At 35.7% G+C, this 18,630-nt stretch overlaps 1 protein-coding gene and 1 pseudogene across 1 annotated transcript; one reads left to right on the top strand and one right to left on the bottom strand.

The window, feature by feature from the left end:
• Window positions 1–10,167, top strand: part of LOC113276644 — a 59,837-nt pseudogene extending 49,670 nt beyond the window's left edge.
• Window positions 10,168–15,803: 5,636 nt separating this feature from the next.
• On the bottom strand, window positions 15,804–18,630 carry LOC113282346 (protein KINESIN LIGHT CHAIN-RELATED 3-like). Its single transcript, XM_026531329.1, has 3 exons — window positions 18,554–18,630; window positions 16,374–18,446; window positions 15,804–16,281 (listed from the first exon to the last, which is right to left on the bottom strand). Exons 2-3 carry the CDS (start codon window positions 18,428–18,430, stop codon window positions 16,032–16,034), a joined length of 2,307 nt encoding a protein of 768 aa, XP_026387114.1. The 5' UTR covers window positions 18,431–18,446; window positions 18,554–18,630; the 3' UTR covers window positions 15,804–16,031.

Raw genomic sequence — 18,630 nt, 5'->3', positions numbered from 1 at the left:
AAGGCCAGATGCATGTTATTCGCATAATAATACTGCAAAGAATTGGTATTTGCTAGATAACTGAACGACGATTTGGTCATCGCTCTTGGTGGCGGAGTCATCTTGAGGCATGGATAAGAACTTGCCCGCCCTACTCAGCGGGATCCCAAATCTAGTGTTTGAAATAATGGGCCTCAAGGCCTATTTTATCCTTTATTTTCTTATCCTGATTCCTAGCGAACCCTGATTTTGGGCATACCAAAATCTTTCTAGGCATACAAAGTAATAGTCCTAACTTGGGTGACCTTATAAGGGGTACCCTATGGGGTAGTTCAATTACATATATGCCCTTAAATCCTTTAAATTACTAATCTATCCCTAACCCTAATACAAAAACCTATAATCAATAGACCTAAAATCAGTTTCATAACCCCTTATTCTTCCTCCTCCACAGCAGCCAAACCCTTTTTTTTTTCATTGTATCATCGCGGGAATTTAATCGTCGATTCGTGAAAAATTAGTCGACGATTAAACTCATCTACATAATGGGTCGTCGTAAGCCAGTATCTCGTTCAAATCGATCGATTGAACAACCTATTGACGAAGAAGAAGATTTAGAGAGTGAAGAACAAACTCAAAATCAACCACAAAATCAACCGGAAGAAGAGATTGAAGAAGAACCAACTCCGGAAATGAGAATAAGAAGGTTAGTTCTACAAACCCATCTCGTATTTGATGTTTTTGATTGGTTTGGTCGATTTAATTCGTCAAAATCATGTTTCTGCGGCGGTGACAGTGTATAGTTCGACGAAAAAAAAATCTTAGATGTGCGCCTAGCTGTTCTTGAAACTGAACCCTGAAAGTGCATATGAACGGCTCGGCGTAAATCTGAAATCCGTTTTGAGCCGAACTTAATGACACAGAGACTTATATTTAGGATCGGCTTATTCGATGGTGTTAGTTTTGGGCCGAATATGTTTTGTGAATTTCAGAAATTTTGCATGTGCGTAGGATCGGCTTGTATGGTAGTATTAGTTTTGTGCCGAATAAATGTTGTTTGAATTTCAGAATTTTTGCATGTGCTTGGGATCGGCTTGTATGGTTGTATTAGTTTTGCGCCGATTAATGTTGTTTGAAATTCATGAATTCTTCATGTGTAGGATCGGCTTATTTGTATGACACCATTTTGCGCAGAATAAATGTTTCAATTCATAAGTATAGATTCGGCTTATTCGATAGTATTAGGATTGCGCCGAATATCATTGTTAAAATTCCATAAATTTTACAAGTGTATATGATCGGCTTATTTATATGATATCATGTTGCGCCGAATGCATGTTTGAGTTCATAATCATAGGTTGATCTTATTCGAAAGTATCGGTTGTGAGCCGAATATATAGGATCGGCTTATAATTTTTTTGTGGTATGAGTCGATCCACTCTCTGTGTAAGCTAATAAAAATTTCAAGACATTATTCGGCTCATATGTGTTATTTCGGGTAAGCCGAGCCTTCTTATATGTTGACAAGTTTTTGGATTTTCAAATACATATTTCATATAGTTTGTATCCCTTTGTTGTTCAAAGTATACTTCTAACTTTCATACTGGTGTCAGGCCTAATGCAGCTAATAAGAGGAAGAAGATGGAGGTAACACCTTCTACTTCTAAAAATCCCGATCCTCGAGGAGGAGGTAAGAAAAGATTGAGAGCGGGAGGTAGAGGAGACATTTTAGAAGAAGAAGCTGAACAAGGAAGAGTTGGAAGACAAGAAGAAGTTGATGGTAATCAAGAAGAACATGAAGAAGTTCATCAAGAAACACAACCCCAAGGAAAACCCAAGAAAGACAAGAAAGGTAAGAAGGTGGCAGAACCAGAGAAAGAGAAGGACGATGATGATCGATGATGAATCTTGATCGGAAACGAACACTTTAAGAAGAGCACCCTCCCGGAAGATTAACTTCAATTTTTCTAAACCCCAAACATAACTCTCTTTCTTCTCGTTTTTCATGAAACAAAAAGCCACGGTGAACGGTGCCTTTGTCGAAGTATGACCCACAATGTTCATCAACGACATCTCATATTTATTAGTCTTGTACGTGCAATCCACTATAATAACTTGTGGGAAGCATAGAGCCAATTGGGGGCATTACGGGTGGGCAAGGAAAAGGTGTGTGACTTGACCGAAGTCATCCAACTTCTTTTGGCAAGCGTAGTTATTCTTCACCCCTAACCACATTACTTGTTGCATCACCATCCTACCTTGCAAATTGAGTCTTCTAATCTTTTGTCTTGCATTGTAGATAGTTTGCATAGTCGACTTGTTATTCTTGTTGTCCTCCTTCAATTTGCTAAGAATCCTAGAAGGTGGAAAACGTGCTCGTGTCATTTTATCCGCTTCTAGCATCTCGTCGGGTTTGAGTCGCGCTAATTTCGCATGTCCATGAAGGTCTTTGGGACGTGGGTGGTTATGAAGACAATCCATATCTTTATTCATTATCCAATATTGATTTTCTTTCTTCGTGGTCTTATTCTTGAGGTTGAAAACAATCTTGAAATGGAAATTTATTTTCTTCATCTTCGTCCTATTCTTTCTCCCGGTCTTCCCAACATATACGTCACCCTTTTTAACCTTGCTAGCGCCGGTTCCACTACGCTCACAAATTATTTCAAACCGATCCCATCGGCTTTATTGTCCTTTAACTAGTATACAATTTACCTTCATCGCATGTTCCTCAAACCAATCAAGAACTTCGGATTTAGTTTTCCATGTCTACGTTCATTCCAAAACAAATAATTTGTAAGAAAAACTTTGAAATATTCCGACAACATTAAGGTGCTCATAAAGTTCTTACATACCAAATCATTTTGGAAGTGATCCTTGGTATTCTCGTGAATCATGTCTACTGGATCAGGTTGATTTTCCATGGGCCAACCACGATCTACAAAGAATATCACAAGGTTATATACTAGAAAAGAATTATAATAGCAAGGTTCGGCTCATTCGACAATCATATTATGTGCCGAATCATAAACATTTACAGGTTTCGGCTTATACGATATTCTAAATATGTGCCGAACCACACTCAATATTTTAACCCAAAAATTAACAAATTTATGTTCGGCTCATAGGATAATGAAATTATGTGCCGAACCGTAAACATTCAGAGGTTTCGGCTTATACGCTATTATCAATATAAGCCAAACCATTAATTTTCTTATTCCGGGCTATGCAAGATGTTGTTCGGCTTACTATGAAACTTTCATATAAGCCGAACTAGTGTGTAGCAAAATGGTGAGAATTGAAAATTATAGGTTCGACGCATGCTGTAAACAGATTCAGTGAGGCGAACCGTTCATCATTTGGTTGATTCGGCTCATAGATGTGAGCCGAACCTCAACCTGGTTCGCCGAACCATGAAGCAAAAATCCAAACTTTTGATAATTTGTAGCTATAGAAGTGAGATTGAGCATAAGATAGAAGTGTACATGTGTATTAGAAGCGTTGGGTTCCTCATATATGTGCTCATCATCTGGATTTGGCTCATAAAAATCATCATCTTGAGTTTGTGTTTGAGTTTGAGTTTGTGTAAAATCATTCTCATAATTTAAGAAATCATCCATTTGGGAATCATGGTTGTAGTTGATATGTATTTTCCTAGCTTTTTTATATGAATTATGACACTCCTCATCCTCCATTGAATCAAGAATTAAATTTTTCTCACTTTCTCCTTCTCTTTCTCTCCTTCTTAACCAAAACTTTGATTTTTTTCCCCCCAAATTTTTTCATCTAAACAACCTTTATAATTCTGAAAATTATCTTAATCACTAAACAAAATATTTAACCACTAATCCAGATTATTAACACTAATACGTAAATGGTAGATTTGCTATTAAAAAAATCTGGGTTAAGGGGATATCTGATTTTGTTATTTCACAACCTTTTTTTGTCTTCATTCAATATGCCTAGAAAGATTCCTGTATGTCCAAAATCAACGTTCTTCCTAGCTCCATTTCTACCCCTTTTGCCTACCAGTGCCTATAGTTCTAGCTTCCCCTTGTTCTTCGTGGTATAAATGTGTAAGTTTCTAATCAAGTTTATTTATTATTTTAGAGAGTTTTGCTTTCACTTTTGTTCCCATTCATTATGAGATTTTTGCATGTTACATTTTGGTGGATATTTGACCAATTAAATGAATGCGTTATACCAAAAAGCATGCATGAGTTGATTCAAGTTAGTAAAGAGAAGAAGTTAAACTTCATTAGTGTTAGGAAATGTTAATGTTATTCAAATTAAGGTGTTTGTACGAGAGAATAGAAGTAAAAGAGATCAAGGAGGAAGATAGAAGAGACATGATCATGAACATTTCAAACCAATATTCTTTTCACAAAATTAGTTAAAAAGACCAAAATCAACAATTTCTGGGTGAAATGGACAGTTAGATTTTGATACTGTTTAAATGGACAAAAATGTAAAAATAGGCAGGATGTAACCAGTTTTATCGTGCCCATTTTCAAATATTTTTTCTTATTTTTAATTTACACAGGATGTATCCAGTTTCATCCTTGCTATTTTTTAAATTTAAGCCAGGATGTAACCAGTTTCATCCTTACTGTTTTTTCTTTGCCATTTCACCCAAACTATTTTTTACTCGTCCATTTGAACCGTGATTTAAAAATATTTGGACAAATGACTCATTTTCCGTATTCTTTTTCTCTTCTTTTATGCATCTTGTGTGTCTCTCATTTTCATACAACCTCTATTGCTCAAAAAAAGGTCATCTATAGTCTAAATTTTCTTTATCTAATTTGTAGTGATAAACATATACTAATTCTTCTTGTTACAGTCTTACGTGGTATACTTAGGAAGACATCACCATGGTCCTGAACTATCGTCCGTCGATCTCGAACAAGTTTCGGAACAGCATCATGAAATTTTGGGATCCTTTTTAGGAAGGTGATATTTCAAGACCAGATGATAGCTCATCACAATAATATTTGCAAAATATTCTGAATATAAGGAGTATAATTTGCCCTTGTTTTATTTGATCTCTTTTGCAGTCGTGCAAAGGCAAAACAAGCCATCTATTATTCATACACAAAAAATATTAACGGGTTTGCAGCTAACCTTCATCAAGAAGAAGCACGAGAAATCTCAAGTATGAGTTTTTTTTCGTTTCATTTCAATAAACTATTTAATCATTTTTTGTTTTTTTGGCACTTACATCATTTTTGTATTATGTTGATTTAGTTTGTTCTCTGTGTAGAGCATCCAAATGTTATATCGGTTTTTGAAGACAAGGGAAAGGAGTTGCAAACAACAAAATCATGGGAATTTATAGGATTGGAGCACAATGGTGAAGTTTTGCCGGGATCCTTATAGGAGAGGGCAAGGTTTGGAGAAGATGTGATCATCGAAAGTATTGATACCGGTAATTTACTTTCCTTTTCGTTTCTTAACCTTGTGGGAGGAGTTAGAAATGTTGTTACGAGGAGAATTTTTCTTTTTCTAGGGTGGACAACGGGCATAAATGGGCTTTAAAGCCCAAGTTTTTAAAAATATTAGGTTTTTGAGCCAGTTGAGCTGGGTAGGCATGAGAAGTTTTGGATAGACAGTCCTCTTGAAGAACGATTTTTTGGAGACTATGGGTTTTTTGAGGGGACCAAGATTTTATTAGGCCAACTTTTCCATACTTATAAGAGGTGTCCTAAAGATAGAAAAATACATATTTATCCTTTATTCTAATTTTAAAAGAAAATAACCTAAAAAAAAAACTCTTCTCTTCTTCTTCTTCTTCTTCTTCTTCTTCTTCTTCTTCTTCTATCTATCCTTGAAGTTCCTTGTTCAATTGAAAAATGCATCACTTTTAATTCGTTTTTGATCGAGAAAATTGAGCAAAAATCATCAAAATATGATTTAAATGGAAGTTACAGTGGCATGTTCAGTTAGGAATTTAAAAAAAAACCTAGTTCACTGACCGAACATTCTGAAACCAAGAACAGGAAGAACACTTTGGTTATCACGAATTAATTTTTCATAACCGAACTTCGTGGTTCGCGAATTTTTTTTTTAACCGAAATCCTCTTTGAAAACCAATATATTGTGTTCGGTTGGTCAGGTTAATTGGAAAATTTTGTCCTTTAACCGAACACTTGTATTAGAACAACAAATATTGAGTTCGGCTGATTCCCAAAAAAAAATTGCTAACCGAACCCTTCTTTGAAAATCAATATGTTGAGTTCGGTTGGTTTGCAAAAAAAAAATTGCTACCCGAACTCTACTATGCAAACACATATGTTGAGTTCGGTTTATTTGAGATTTTTTTCTCCTAACCGAACTTCACTCTGATATTGAGTTCGGTTTAGTCGAAAATTAATGTTGGAAACCGAACATTACTTTGTATACTCTAGAATAAAAGTTCGGTTACCTGTCTCGGAACCTATTAGTCGAACTCATCAAAACCTCCATTAAAAGCGAGTTAGACTACCTGCGTCTTAGGAAAAAGTAGCGGAAATTATACTTCCAAATAAGTTCGGCTACCTATTCTTCAGATCTTGTAGCCGAACTTGTTTGACTTTTCAAGCTATAAAATTTCAACAAAAAACTAAATTTGAAGTATGCTTGAGTGGTTTGAAGGTTGAGATTCAAAAAATAAAAAGATAATTGAGTTTTTCCAACTCTTATAATCTCCTTCTTCTTTATCTTACACTAATCACTTATTAACAATGTTTAATTACACTAATTAATGATTACACTAACTACTTATTACACAAATTTAATTAGCAAGGATAATTTTAATATTAACATAAATATTTGGATAAAAAATGTCTTCACTTTACTTCTAATGTCTTACTAAAAGTAGAACCGTTGTCTCCCAAAAACAAAAATGACTCCCAAAAAGTCATTCCTCTTGATCTACGTAAAAACCACTCACAGCCACACACATCTTTGAATGCCCCGCCCTACAAAAGAAACAAAGGGTCTTATTGTTAATTTTGATCCTGAGTTGATAGTTTTTGAGAAGATTTGTAGAGGTTCACTGACAATTATTTATTTATTTAAGTTATGGTTCACGAGGTAGCTTGAATGAAAGCTAAAACCAAAACTATATATAGTTTCGTGTAAAAAATAATTATTTTTCCAGAAAATTATTTCCGCAAATAATTTTCAGCCAACGATATTTTTGGTGGTTAAATCCCGTTAGAGACCATTGGCTGATATCCTTTGCGCTAAATTAATCAGTGTATCTACGCTAAATTATTTAGCACTTTTCTCTTGAATCTTTTTAAATCACTAAACTTAGTTCCCGACATGGACCTTTGAAATTCAAGGTTAAACTAAACAACCACTACACTCAGCCTTAGGAGGTGATTCCGGTCCATATGACGAACTATTTATTACATGTGTTTGGCCCGAATCAGCAAGCTTTAGAGAAGAAGGAATGGGACCCATTCCATCAAAATGGAAAGGGAGCTGTTATGACGACATTACTTAAAATGGAGTCCCATGTAACAGGTTTTTATTATATTTTGTTGCTTCAGTTTTCTCCCGACTCGTCCAGATAGAAATCATGTGGCTTATTTGGATCTGACTCAATATGTTTGGTTTTGAGGTCAGATCTGACTCAAAAATATAAGTCAGTGAGTTGTTTCCATGAGTTAAGGATATTTTATTACCTGAATCAAACAAGTCCGAGTCATGGATTAGATCTGATTCAGATCGCGAGTCAGATATGACTCAAAAGAAAAGACACACAGTTTGACATTTGACTTGAGCCGAGTCAGATCCGGACCCCCAGTCACTAAAAAAAAAACATGCTCTTACTCTATGTTTGATCTCTTTCTAATCGAGATAAATCACAGGAAATTAATCGGAGCAAGGTACTTCAAGGAAGGATTGGAAAAAAACACACAAAATGTAAGCCCAAGATACATAACTCAAGCATATCATAACACACGTGACAGAGGAGGTCATGGGACCCACACTTTATCGACGGCGGGTGGTCGTTTTGTAGATGACGCCAATATGTTCGGATTAGCCAACGGCACAACAAAAGGTGGATCCCTAATGCTAGAGTAGCGGCATATAAGGTATGTTGTCCAGAGGCAGGGATTCGTCCGGAGTGTTCAGATGCCGATATCATGGCCGGCATTGATGCTGCGATACACGATAATGTCGATATACTATCGATATCGTTGGGTCAAGCGCCTATTGATTATCTATCAGATAGCATTGCCATTGGATCATTACATGCTGTTATGGAAGACATCACAGTTGTTTGTTCTGCTGGAAATAATGGTACGGAAGGTCAAGGTGGTGTTAACAATGTCGCACCTTGGATGATAACTGTTAGTGCAAGCACCATTGATAGAGAATTTCAAGAAGATATTGAACTTGGAAACAACTTAATCCTTCAGGTATAAGCAGGCATTACGTGCATTACGCGTGTTATGTTGTGTTTTTCTTCTCTTTTTTGTTTCATTTATGCATCAAGTTTCAAACTGGCTATCTTTTTTCTCGTTCCAGGGCCAAAGTATGTCTGGTTTCTCCTTACCAGAACAAAAGTTTTACCCACTGGTTGACGGTAGATCTGCTGGAGAATATGAGGATATGGCGTAAGAATTAGACTGACTAATCTATTTAATGGTTATAGAAATAAATTTAACCCCATATTTATAATTTTGATCTGTAGTTCGACTTGCGAAGTGACTGGACTTATTGATGAGAAAGTAAAGGGGAAAATTGTGGTGTGTCTTCGAGGAGATCAATTGACAAAGTGAAAGCTTCATACATAAATGAAATTGGTGGCCTTGGCATTATTCTAGTTAGATATAATGAGGATTTAGATGAATTACATTTCGAAGCTCATGAACTTCCGTCTATACGTATTTCTTATTCTGATGGTTTAAATCTCTTTTCTTACCTGAATTCTACTGAGTAAGATTAAATATTCTTACCCTTCCAGATTGATAATGTTTGACGTATACAAATAGTATAATTTACCATGTTTGTTTACTTTGGTTCAAATGCAGGTCTCCAGTGGGTTACATCACAAATCCAAGAACAGAAATGAACATAATGCCTGCATCAGTTGTTGCTTCTTTTTCTTCTACAGGACCTAATAGTATTGCACCAGAAATTCTCAAGGTTTTATTTTATTTTCATTTGATTCTCATAATTTTCCACCATGTTTAATTTGCAGATCACTTAAATGGTGTTAAAAAATGTCTTACTAGTTTGGTATCTTAGAATGTCACAACTTAATCTAAGTGTTTGTGTGTGTGTTTGCAAGCCTGATGTTGTAGCACCAGGTGTGGATATAATAGCTCCTTTCAACTATATTGATGGACCTATAAGTACCTGGTCTGACGATAAAAAAGTATTCAACATTATGTCTGGTACATCAATGGCATGTCCTCATGTTACTGGTGTTGTTGGACTTCTCAAATCACTTCACCCTGAATGGAGTCTCGCCGCAATTAAATCAGCACTTATGAATACTGGTTCGCTTTTGAATCCACTGTTATTTAAAATAATCGCAGTTGTTCATCAGTTCGTTACATTGTTAACTCCGTATAATTTTTCATATAATGGCTTGTTTATAATCACTAATGGATTATGTTGTTGGTGTTGGTGTTTCCAGCTAGAACCCGTAGCAACGCAAGAAGGCCAATCCAAACTGTCTCAGGCGTTAGTGGTACTCCATTCAGTTATGGTGCAGGACATATACGACCGACTCGTGCAGTGGATCCAGGGTTGGTGTATGACTTAGCTGTTCATGATTACTTAGATTTCTTATGTTCAACTGGTGCAAACGTAAACCAAGTCTCCAATTTTGCAAACGACGGATACAAGTGCAAGAAAATTCGTCTTGTAGACTTCAATTACCCCGCAATCACAATTCCTATACTATCAAGACCAGTTACTGTTACTCGAACCGTTAAGAATGTCGATTCTCCTGGTACGTACATTGTAAAAGCTATTGCACCCTTGGGAGTCACAATGAATGTTAAACCAAAGCGTTTGAAGTTTGAAAAGATAGGTGAAGATAAGACATTCAACGTTACTTTGAAAGTTAAGAGAGGTTATGTGATAGAGAAACCTGTATTTGGGAAGCTTATATGGTATGATGGTGTTCACTATGTGAGGAGTCCTATTATAGTCATGGAAGGCAAGCAAAAGTCTAGTTAATTAAACTTTGGCTCATGCAACTTGAAATTATTACAAATATTTCCAACATATTCTAAATAAAAAAATTATAAACAAATATACATTTTGCATTATGATCAAAGAATACAAATATTCTAATAAAACTCCTTTTATATGCATGCATGCATGCATGCATGTTTTTTTTTTTAAAAAAAAACTTAATACTCTACGTGAAGTTGTGAGCAAGAACTCGGAGAATATTTGGAGGATTAAAGGTTCCACTGAACTCATGGCTCATTAAACCCATGCCTTTATATATATTATCAATTTTTTCCATGTAATATCAAAATTAGTGGAAAACAGTGCTTTAAGTGACCTTTGTTCACTTGTGTGCTGATTAATTCTTTTTATAACTGAGCCAACCTCCTTTTATGATCATCCTCATAGGTATTTACCGTCCCGAGTTTCCTTTCCCCCGTACAAACAACATATCCTAAAATCTTGATCGCATCATCCAACCTGCATAAGTAACAATTCATACACAAAGAACAAGTACATAAAAGTCTAAGATTTAGCCATAACATGCAAGCATAGTTGCACCTTCCGAGTGCATCATAAGCAGTTGCTAGATTGCTCAAAACTCTTGCTATAAGCGTCGCATTCTTGCTAAAGAATTTGCATAGCTTCTTCAAACGTATCCACAATTTCTCTTATTGAATTTAGTTGAACACACGTCAAACCCATTTGATTCAGAGTTGTACCAAAAAGTGCATATTTAGTATCACAGTACACTCTAAGGTTTTTAGTTATATTCTTAAACAACTGTAAGCGTCAGAAAAATCCCTCATCATCATATAATACAAGACACCCATCTGGTCTCAATCCCTACAGTTGTGTTCAGTTGGCTGTGAGTTTTTGCACATATCATTAGAGCTTTATGAAGCAACTTGAGAGCCATCTCAAGATTCATGGATTCGTATATAACTGAGACATTAGTTGATCTAATAGATATCTCCTCAGGGGAAGTTCCTACAATGGGATTTTGTTAAACATATGCATTAATGCTAACTTAATAATAAATATGTGTTTGATGTATTAAAAATACAATAACTTATTATATGTGTTTTTTTTTTTTGAATTATTTTCTTAAACATAATAGATTTATGAGTATGAACATTTTGTACAACTTTTTAAGAAATAAATTAAATTAAATTTGCAAAAGGGTTGGAGCTCAGCTTGTTGTGAGACTTCCAACTAATTCTTTGAAAGAACCGGATCTTGATGATATGTAGTTTTTTATATAAATTAATACAAGTTTAAAATGCAAATTATTGTCCATGAAAAAAAAAATCTTAATCTTTTTTAAAGACAATCATTGGAAAGCAGTCATGCCTTGCCCTTAGTGATAACACAACAAAGATCGCAAGTGATCATATATTTTCTAAAGTTTTATGTGCAATACCAATTATTAGTTAGTTATATATACGCCATTGGATTATTATGTGTTGTTATGAATGGGATGATAGTTGTTAGTTTAGCTGGAGATAATGGTACTGAAGGTCATGGTGGTGTTAACAATGTCTCCTTTTGGATGATAATAGCTGGGGCAAGCACCGTTAATAGAGAATTCCGAGTAGATATTCAACTAAGAAACAACTTAAACCTGAGTTGCATTCTATTGCTTTTTTTCCTTTTTATATTTCAGTTATGCATCAAGTTATTTTTCAAATTGGATGTGGCTAACAAAAACATATTACATATGTTCCATAAAAAGTGTATCTTTTGTTCTAGTTTTTCTTACTAGAACAAAAGTTTTGCCCTCTGGTTGACGACCGATTTGCTGGAGGATACGAGGATATGGCGCAAGAATTATATTGAGAAATCTCTTTGTTAAACATTAAATTTAACCTCATATTTATAAGGTATAATTTTTTTTTCATTTTAATACTGATGTAGTTGAACATATGAAGTGACTGGACTAATTGATGAGAAAGTAAAGGGGAAAATTGTGGTGTGTCTTTGGGGAGGATAAGTTGACGGAGCGAACGCTTCATAGATAAATGAAATTGGTGGTGTCGGGATTATTTTAGTTAACAATAAGGAGGATTCAGAAGATATGCATTTGAAGCTCATGAACTTCCATCAATACTTATCATTTATCCCTTTAAGTCTTTTTTTTTACATGAATTCTACTAAGTAAGATTAAATCTTCTTGCTTCTCCATATTGAAAACGTTTAAATATACATATTGTATAAGTTAGCATATATACTTACTTTGGGTTTAAATGTTAGGTCTTTGGTGGGTTACATTACAAATCCAAGAAAAGAAATAAATGTTACAGTTGCACCATTTATTGCTTCATTTTATTCCTGAAGACATGATATTATTACACTAGTGATTCTCAAGGTTTTAATTTATTTAAAAAATGTTGTACTTAGTGTTTGAGTACTTTTACAACTTGATATGATTGTGTGTGTTTTTGTGTTTTCAAGCATGATGCTGTAGCAGCATGTGTCGATATAATAACTGCTTTTAACCACATCGATGGACCTCTAAGTACCCGGTCTGTCAATAAGAAAGTATTCAACATCATGTTTGTCATATCAATAGCCTCCTTTTGTTATTGGTGTTGTTGGAATTCTCAAGTCACTTTACTCCGATTGAAGTCCCGCCGCAATTAAATCAACAATTATATGATTACTGATTAGTTTTTGAATTCCCTCCAAAATAAAGTATTCACAGTTGTTTATTAGTTTGCTACAATGCTAACTTTTTTGATTTTTTCATATAATGGCCGACTTATAACCTCTAAAGTATCACGTTGTTATATCTGTTTTGGCAATGCAAAAAGGCCAATCCAAACTATGCCATGTGTTAGTGCCACTCCAACAAATTATGGTGAAAAACATATGAGACCGACTTGTGCAGTGGATCCGGGGTTGGTTTTATGACTTAACTGAAAATGAGAGTACCAAGTACACCACCAACGTTTTCGTTCGAGAACATGTATAGATAAAACTTAATACAATTACAAGTAGACAAACTTAATGATCCTTGAAAAATATGTATAGAGTTTACATCTCTACCTCTTCACAATCAGAAAGTCAAGACAACAAAGTTCGTGAATCAGAAAGTCAAGACAACAATATGTATAGAGTTTATATCTCTATCTCAAAAAATCGATATCCAAGATCAATCTAGTTGTGTAAATAATCAGATTTGAATTATATTAAGTTTGAAACTTGTTATCTATCTTTCAAGATACGAATTCTACAAGAATGAGTCTCCTAATTGATCACAATTAAGATGGACATATCTATTAGAATTAATTAAACACTACTTGTATTATTCTTATTATAAAGATAAAAAATATAATGCGGAAAAGAAAAAACAGAAGACACTAGATTTATTGCTAACGAGGAAAACTGCGACTGCATAAAACCCTCGGGACCTTGTCCAGATTTGAACACCGAAAATCGCTACAGACACTAGCCTACTACCAAACTTTGGAATGGAATGTAGTTGAGACCGAATTCACCTTACAAGAAATTCATCTACAGTCGTTCTCCTTATGTATCTTGAACCTTGCAAGTCTCTATGCAATTGATTCCCTTAACTAACGTCCTTTACAGCCTAAGAGTTGCTTCAGCCTAAGCGAAGACTTTTAATACCAATCTGCCTCTACCAAACAAGCCTATTTGATTTCCATTTAGGTCAAAGATCAAGGCTTGGAAATCTGTTTGCAATAGACAAAGCTAGCAAACCTCACCAATCCAGAATACTTACACTTAATTTGTTGAGAAGCCTGGATTATTAACCACCTATTAAGAAAAATATTAAACCAATCAATTAAGAAGAGTTTAGATATCTATCTTGAGGGATCATAATGTCTGAGACGATGAGAACTTTTCCATTTCTATTTATCTCGTTCCTGAAAGAAATTACTAAAACCTAGATAACAGAATGAACAAGATTAGGATACACGAACTATCAAGGTAAAGATAGTCGGGCATGGCTTCACGAATCCATAAGTGAAGTCTGTAAGCCATATACCTACTTATGTTTCTCGAGGAAGCATAAGTTCATAGAGGACGAAGCCTAGGTTCATATATGACGACTCAAACAAACAACTAGGACATAGAAGTGTTAGGGATTAATTTTTCTGGTTGTTTTGAGTCCCTATTTATATATTTTCATGACCAGGTTTGCTTAGAATTCAAGCTAACTAGATAACTTGAGATTCAAGAAAACACTTTTACTGTAAAGATGAAACTCTTGTTAGGAGTTCATGTAAGCATGTGAGAAGTTTGTACTGAAATCATGTAGAAGAATATACACTATGTCTTGGGTACCGAAACCATGTATAATGATAGTTCTTGGAAAATATGCCTTGTGACCTAATAAGCAAAGTCGTGTTTTTTCAGAAATCAATACTTGAGTGATGAAATACAAACACAGAGCGATTTTTAGTGCTCAAAATGTATTGGAGGTATATATGAGAGCCATAACAATGCCAAACGTATTTTAGAAAATAGTCTGAATGCATTTTCTTAAGTTCTCACTTGGTCGGTATGCGAAAGGGTATGCGTACCTACGACCAGTACGAATTCACAAGTTCATGTATTCGTACAGGGTATGCGTACCTTAAGGGAATCCACGAACTCAGGTCCTTAAGGTATGCGTACTGGCTACGTTACGTCATCCATTTACACGAACTCATAACTACGGGGTATGCGTACTGGGTATGTGTACCTTCCTGTATCCAGTATTCAGTAGTTTTGTAAACTCTCTTTAATCTATTTGAAACTTTCCCATTTGCCATAGATGATGAATACCAGTTCTTAGGCAATTTCCAAATTATTAACTTGAATCGAAATATTTTATTAACAATATATTTTTCTTAACAAATTTTTTCAAGTATGTGAACAATTATTGCTTGAATCAGATTTCGAGATGTTTAATAAGATAAGCTTTATTCGAAACTTCTTCTTTGCAATATATCTACTAGATAGAATATATTGCTTGTGAGTAAATATTATGGTTAAGTCTACACATACCTCGTTGTTGATGAAGTTATCCAAAAGTTTATGTTTGATCTTCATTCTTCAATCTTCTAGGGTTATTCATTGATGTCTGAAACTCAACTACCATACTCTAACCTAGTCCAAGACTTGACTTAAGTAGAAAAATCAAGCTATAGTTTTGTGCTACTAACATTCATAACAAGCTTGAGATAGCAAAACTAGCGAGTTCGACCGAGCAATGCTCTATCATTAACCCTTCACGATAACTTAGATTTGTTAAGTTCAACTGGTGCAAACGAGATCCAAGTCTCTAATTTTGCAAACGATGACTATGAGTGAAAGAAAATTCGTCTTGTAAACTTCAATTACCCTATAATCACTATTCTTAAACTCTCAAGACCAGTTATTGTTACTCGAACTGTTAAGAATGTTGGATCTCCTGGAATGTACACTATAAAAGTCATTGCACCCTTAAGAGTCGCAATAAACTTTAAACCACATCGTTTGAAGTTCGAAAAGATAGGTGAAAATCAGACATCCAAGGTTACTCTGGAAGTTAATGCAGGTTATGTGATAGAGAAACATGTATCTGGGAAACTTATATGGTCTGGCGGCGCTCACTATGCAAGGAGTTTTATTGTAGTCATGGAAGGTAAGCAAAACGCTGGTAATCAAACTTCAGTTCGTGCAAAATCATTACAAATATCACAAACATAATCCGAAGAAAAGGAATTACATAGTAATATACATTTTCCATTATGATCCAAAGAATACCAGAATATAACAAAAGACTCTAATCAAAATCCTTCTAGATGCTTTTCTTGCAAACTTAATACCTTACACGAAGGTTGTGACCAAGAATTCACGGAATGTATGACGGATTAAAGGTTCCAATGAACTCGTGGCTCACTAAACCCACGCCTTAATATTATTGAATTGTTTTCTGTAATATCAGAATCAGTGGAAAACAGTGCTTTAAGTGACCTACCTTTGTTTATTTGTGCGCGGCCTGATTCTTTTTGTAACTGAGCCAACCTCCTCTTCTCATCATCCACCTCAGTGTTTGCTGTTCCGAGTTTCTCCTCCCTCATGCAAACAACATATTCTAAAATCCTTATTGCATCATCCAACCTGCGTAATAAACAATTCATATACAAAGAACAAGTGTACAAAAAGCTAAAATTTTATCAAAACTTATAAGCACGGAGAATGGTTTGTTATACCTTCCAATTGCATCATATGTAGCTGCTAGATTGCTCAATACTCCTAGTGTTTCAGGATGATAATCTCCGTATTCTTGTTTAAGGACTTGCATGGCTTCTTCGAACAGATCTACTGCTTCTCTTATTAAATTAAGCCGAACGCACGTCAAACCCATTTGATTTAGAGTTGTACCGAAAAGTGCAGATTTCGTCTCCCCACACACTCTAAGCTTCTCAGTTGCATTCTTTAAGCAACTGTAAGCATCAGTGTAATTTCCCATAATATAGTACAAGACACCCATCTGACCCTCAATGCCTGCAGTTGTGTTTAGTTGACTGTGAGTTTTTTCATATATCATTAAAGATTTCTGAAGCAACTCGAGAGCCATCTCAAGATCGTTCATGGATTCATATATAGCGGAGACATCAGTTAAACCAATAGCGACTTCCTCAGGGAAAGTTCCGGCAATGGGATTTTGGTAAATTTGTAGAGCATTTTCACAGTAAAACTTGCATTCTCTTCCTTTACCCATCTTGTTATACAATTCAGCCAACCGAACGTATACCGAAGCAACAGAAGTATGATTCTCTCCTTTGGTTGTTTTGAACATGGTTAATGAATTCTCATATGCAAAAACAGCTTCATTATATCGAGCTAACGACAAGTAGGAATCTCCTATACTGCAGTCAAGAGATGCGACTTCCATTTCCTGGCCATTGGTTACCATTGCCATACTAGCCAAGAGAAGATGTTCAAGAGCTGCATCATGATAACCCTTTGTTCCCAAGATAAGACCCATTAGTCTTCGGTCAGCCGCTTCCTCGATCGAAGATGAACCATTCTTTCTATGGTTTTCAAGAGCCATTTTACAAAACTTCTCAGCATCATCGAATTGCAAGGCCTGTATATGTGCTTCAGCTATATAGCGGTAAGTCTCACCGACTTTCGGATCCGTTTCTCCAAGAATTTGTTTCTGAATTTCCGATCCTATCTTATAGCACTCGATGGAATTCTCGAGCTGACCCACCATGGCATAAGTGTCTCCCAACTGCATATGTCCAGCAAATTTGGCTAACGCTTGTTCCTGGCCTTGATGCATGACAGGAAGGATCTCAATAGAACGCTTTAGAACTGGAATCGCCTCATCGCATTGGCCTAGTTTGCAGTAAATCGCACCTATAAGATGTAAACTCGCAACAAGTTGTAGACTTGGTTCCTCTTTAGCACATATTTCAAATGATTTAGATGCTAGAAGAGCCAATCTAAGAGCCCTTTTAGGATTGTCCTGAGAAGCAATCAGCTCATTTGCTTGTTTGAGCAGACGCGTTCCGACACGAGGATCATTTAGTTCCTCATCAGATGTATTGGATGATGCATTATTCCTGAGTTGGCGCAGTTCCACTTCTCCCACAGAGAACTTCCTTCTTTGCTTTATTGGTACACCGGCATGTGTGGTTCTTGGACTTCTATCGGTAGGAGGTCTACCGAGAGAAAGTCTACTTCTCGGACTTGATTTGTCAGACGCATTGGCTTCCAACGTAGAATCAGTCCTGACTCTAGCAGACTGGGATTTTTGTATCCTCATGACCGGCTTACCACGAGGAGATTGACTTGCCGACTGGGATATTGGAATCCTCACCTGAGGAGATTGGGTTTCCTTGTTGGGTACCCTTACTTGTATGATATCTTCTTCTTCCTCGAGTTTTTCCACCTCCTCCTCATCATCCCTTGCCACCATAACTCTCCTCACTTCTCCTCTAACAAAATGTTGAAACTCCGATTCGGCCCTCGACTCTTCACTGTCGGATCCGAAGATTGACCTGGATGGAAACTGATCCAAACCTTGCATCTCAATAACACGGTCATGTATCGGTTTAGAAAAATTATCGGTATGACTGTCAGGGGCGAGAATTAGACCATCAACAGATGAACTTTGCATGCTTGAGGTGGTACTCCGAGGGGACATATTGCAAATTCTGAGCTTTGGGTACTCTAAATTATCGTCATTCGGTTTTTTGACAACCATAATATCTCCATCGATATCATTATCTAGGCTATCCATTAACATTTCACCCATTTCCTTGTTAATGTACCTGTAAAAGTACACAAATCAAGAAAATGCAATGTGCTTACATATAAAGAAAATGCAAATATTTCCAAAAGGAAAATGAAGAGACAAAATATAAGTATCGATCCGTACCTCGGTCATTCGCCGGAATGTTCAAGTTTTTTTTCTTCTGCTCTCTCCTCTCTAGTTCCTGCGTTAGAGAGAAAGAA

Source organism: Papaver somniferum, chromosome 1 (assembly GCF_003573695.1).
Source record: "Papaver somniferum cultivar HN1 chromosome 1, ASM357369v1, whole genome shotgun sequence".
Classification (NCBI taxonomy): Eukaryota; Viridiplantae; Streptophyta; class Magnoliopsida; order Ranunculales; family Papaveraceae; genus Papaver; species Papaver somniferum.
The sequence above is the reverse complement of the archived record's forward strand: the minus strand, read 5'-3'. Positions and strand labels throughout refer to the sequence as shown.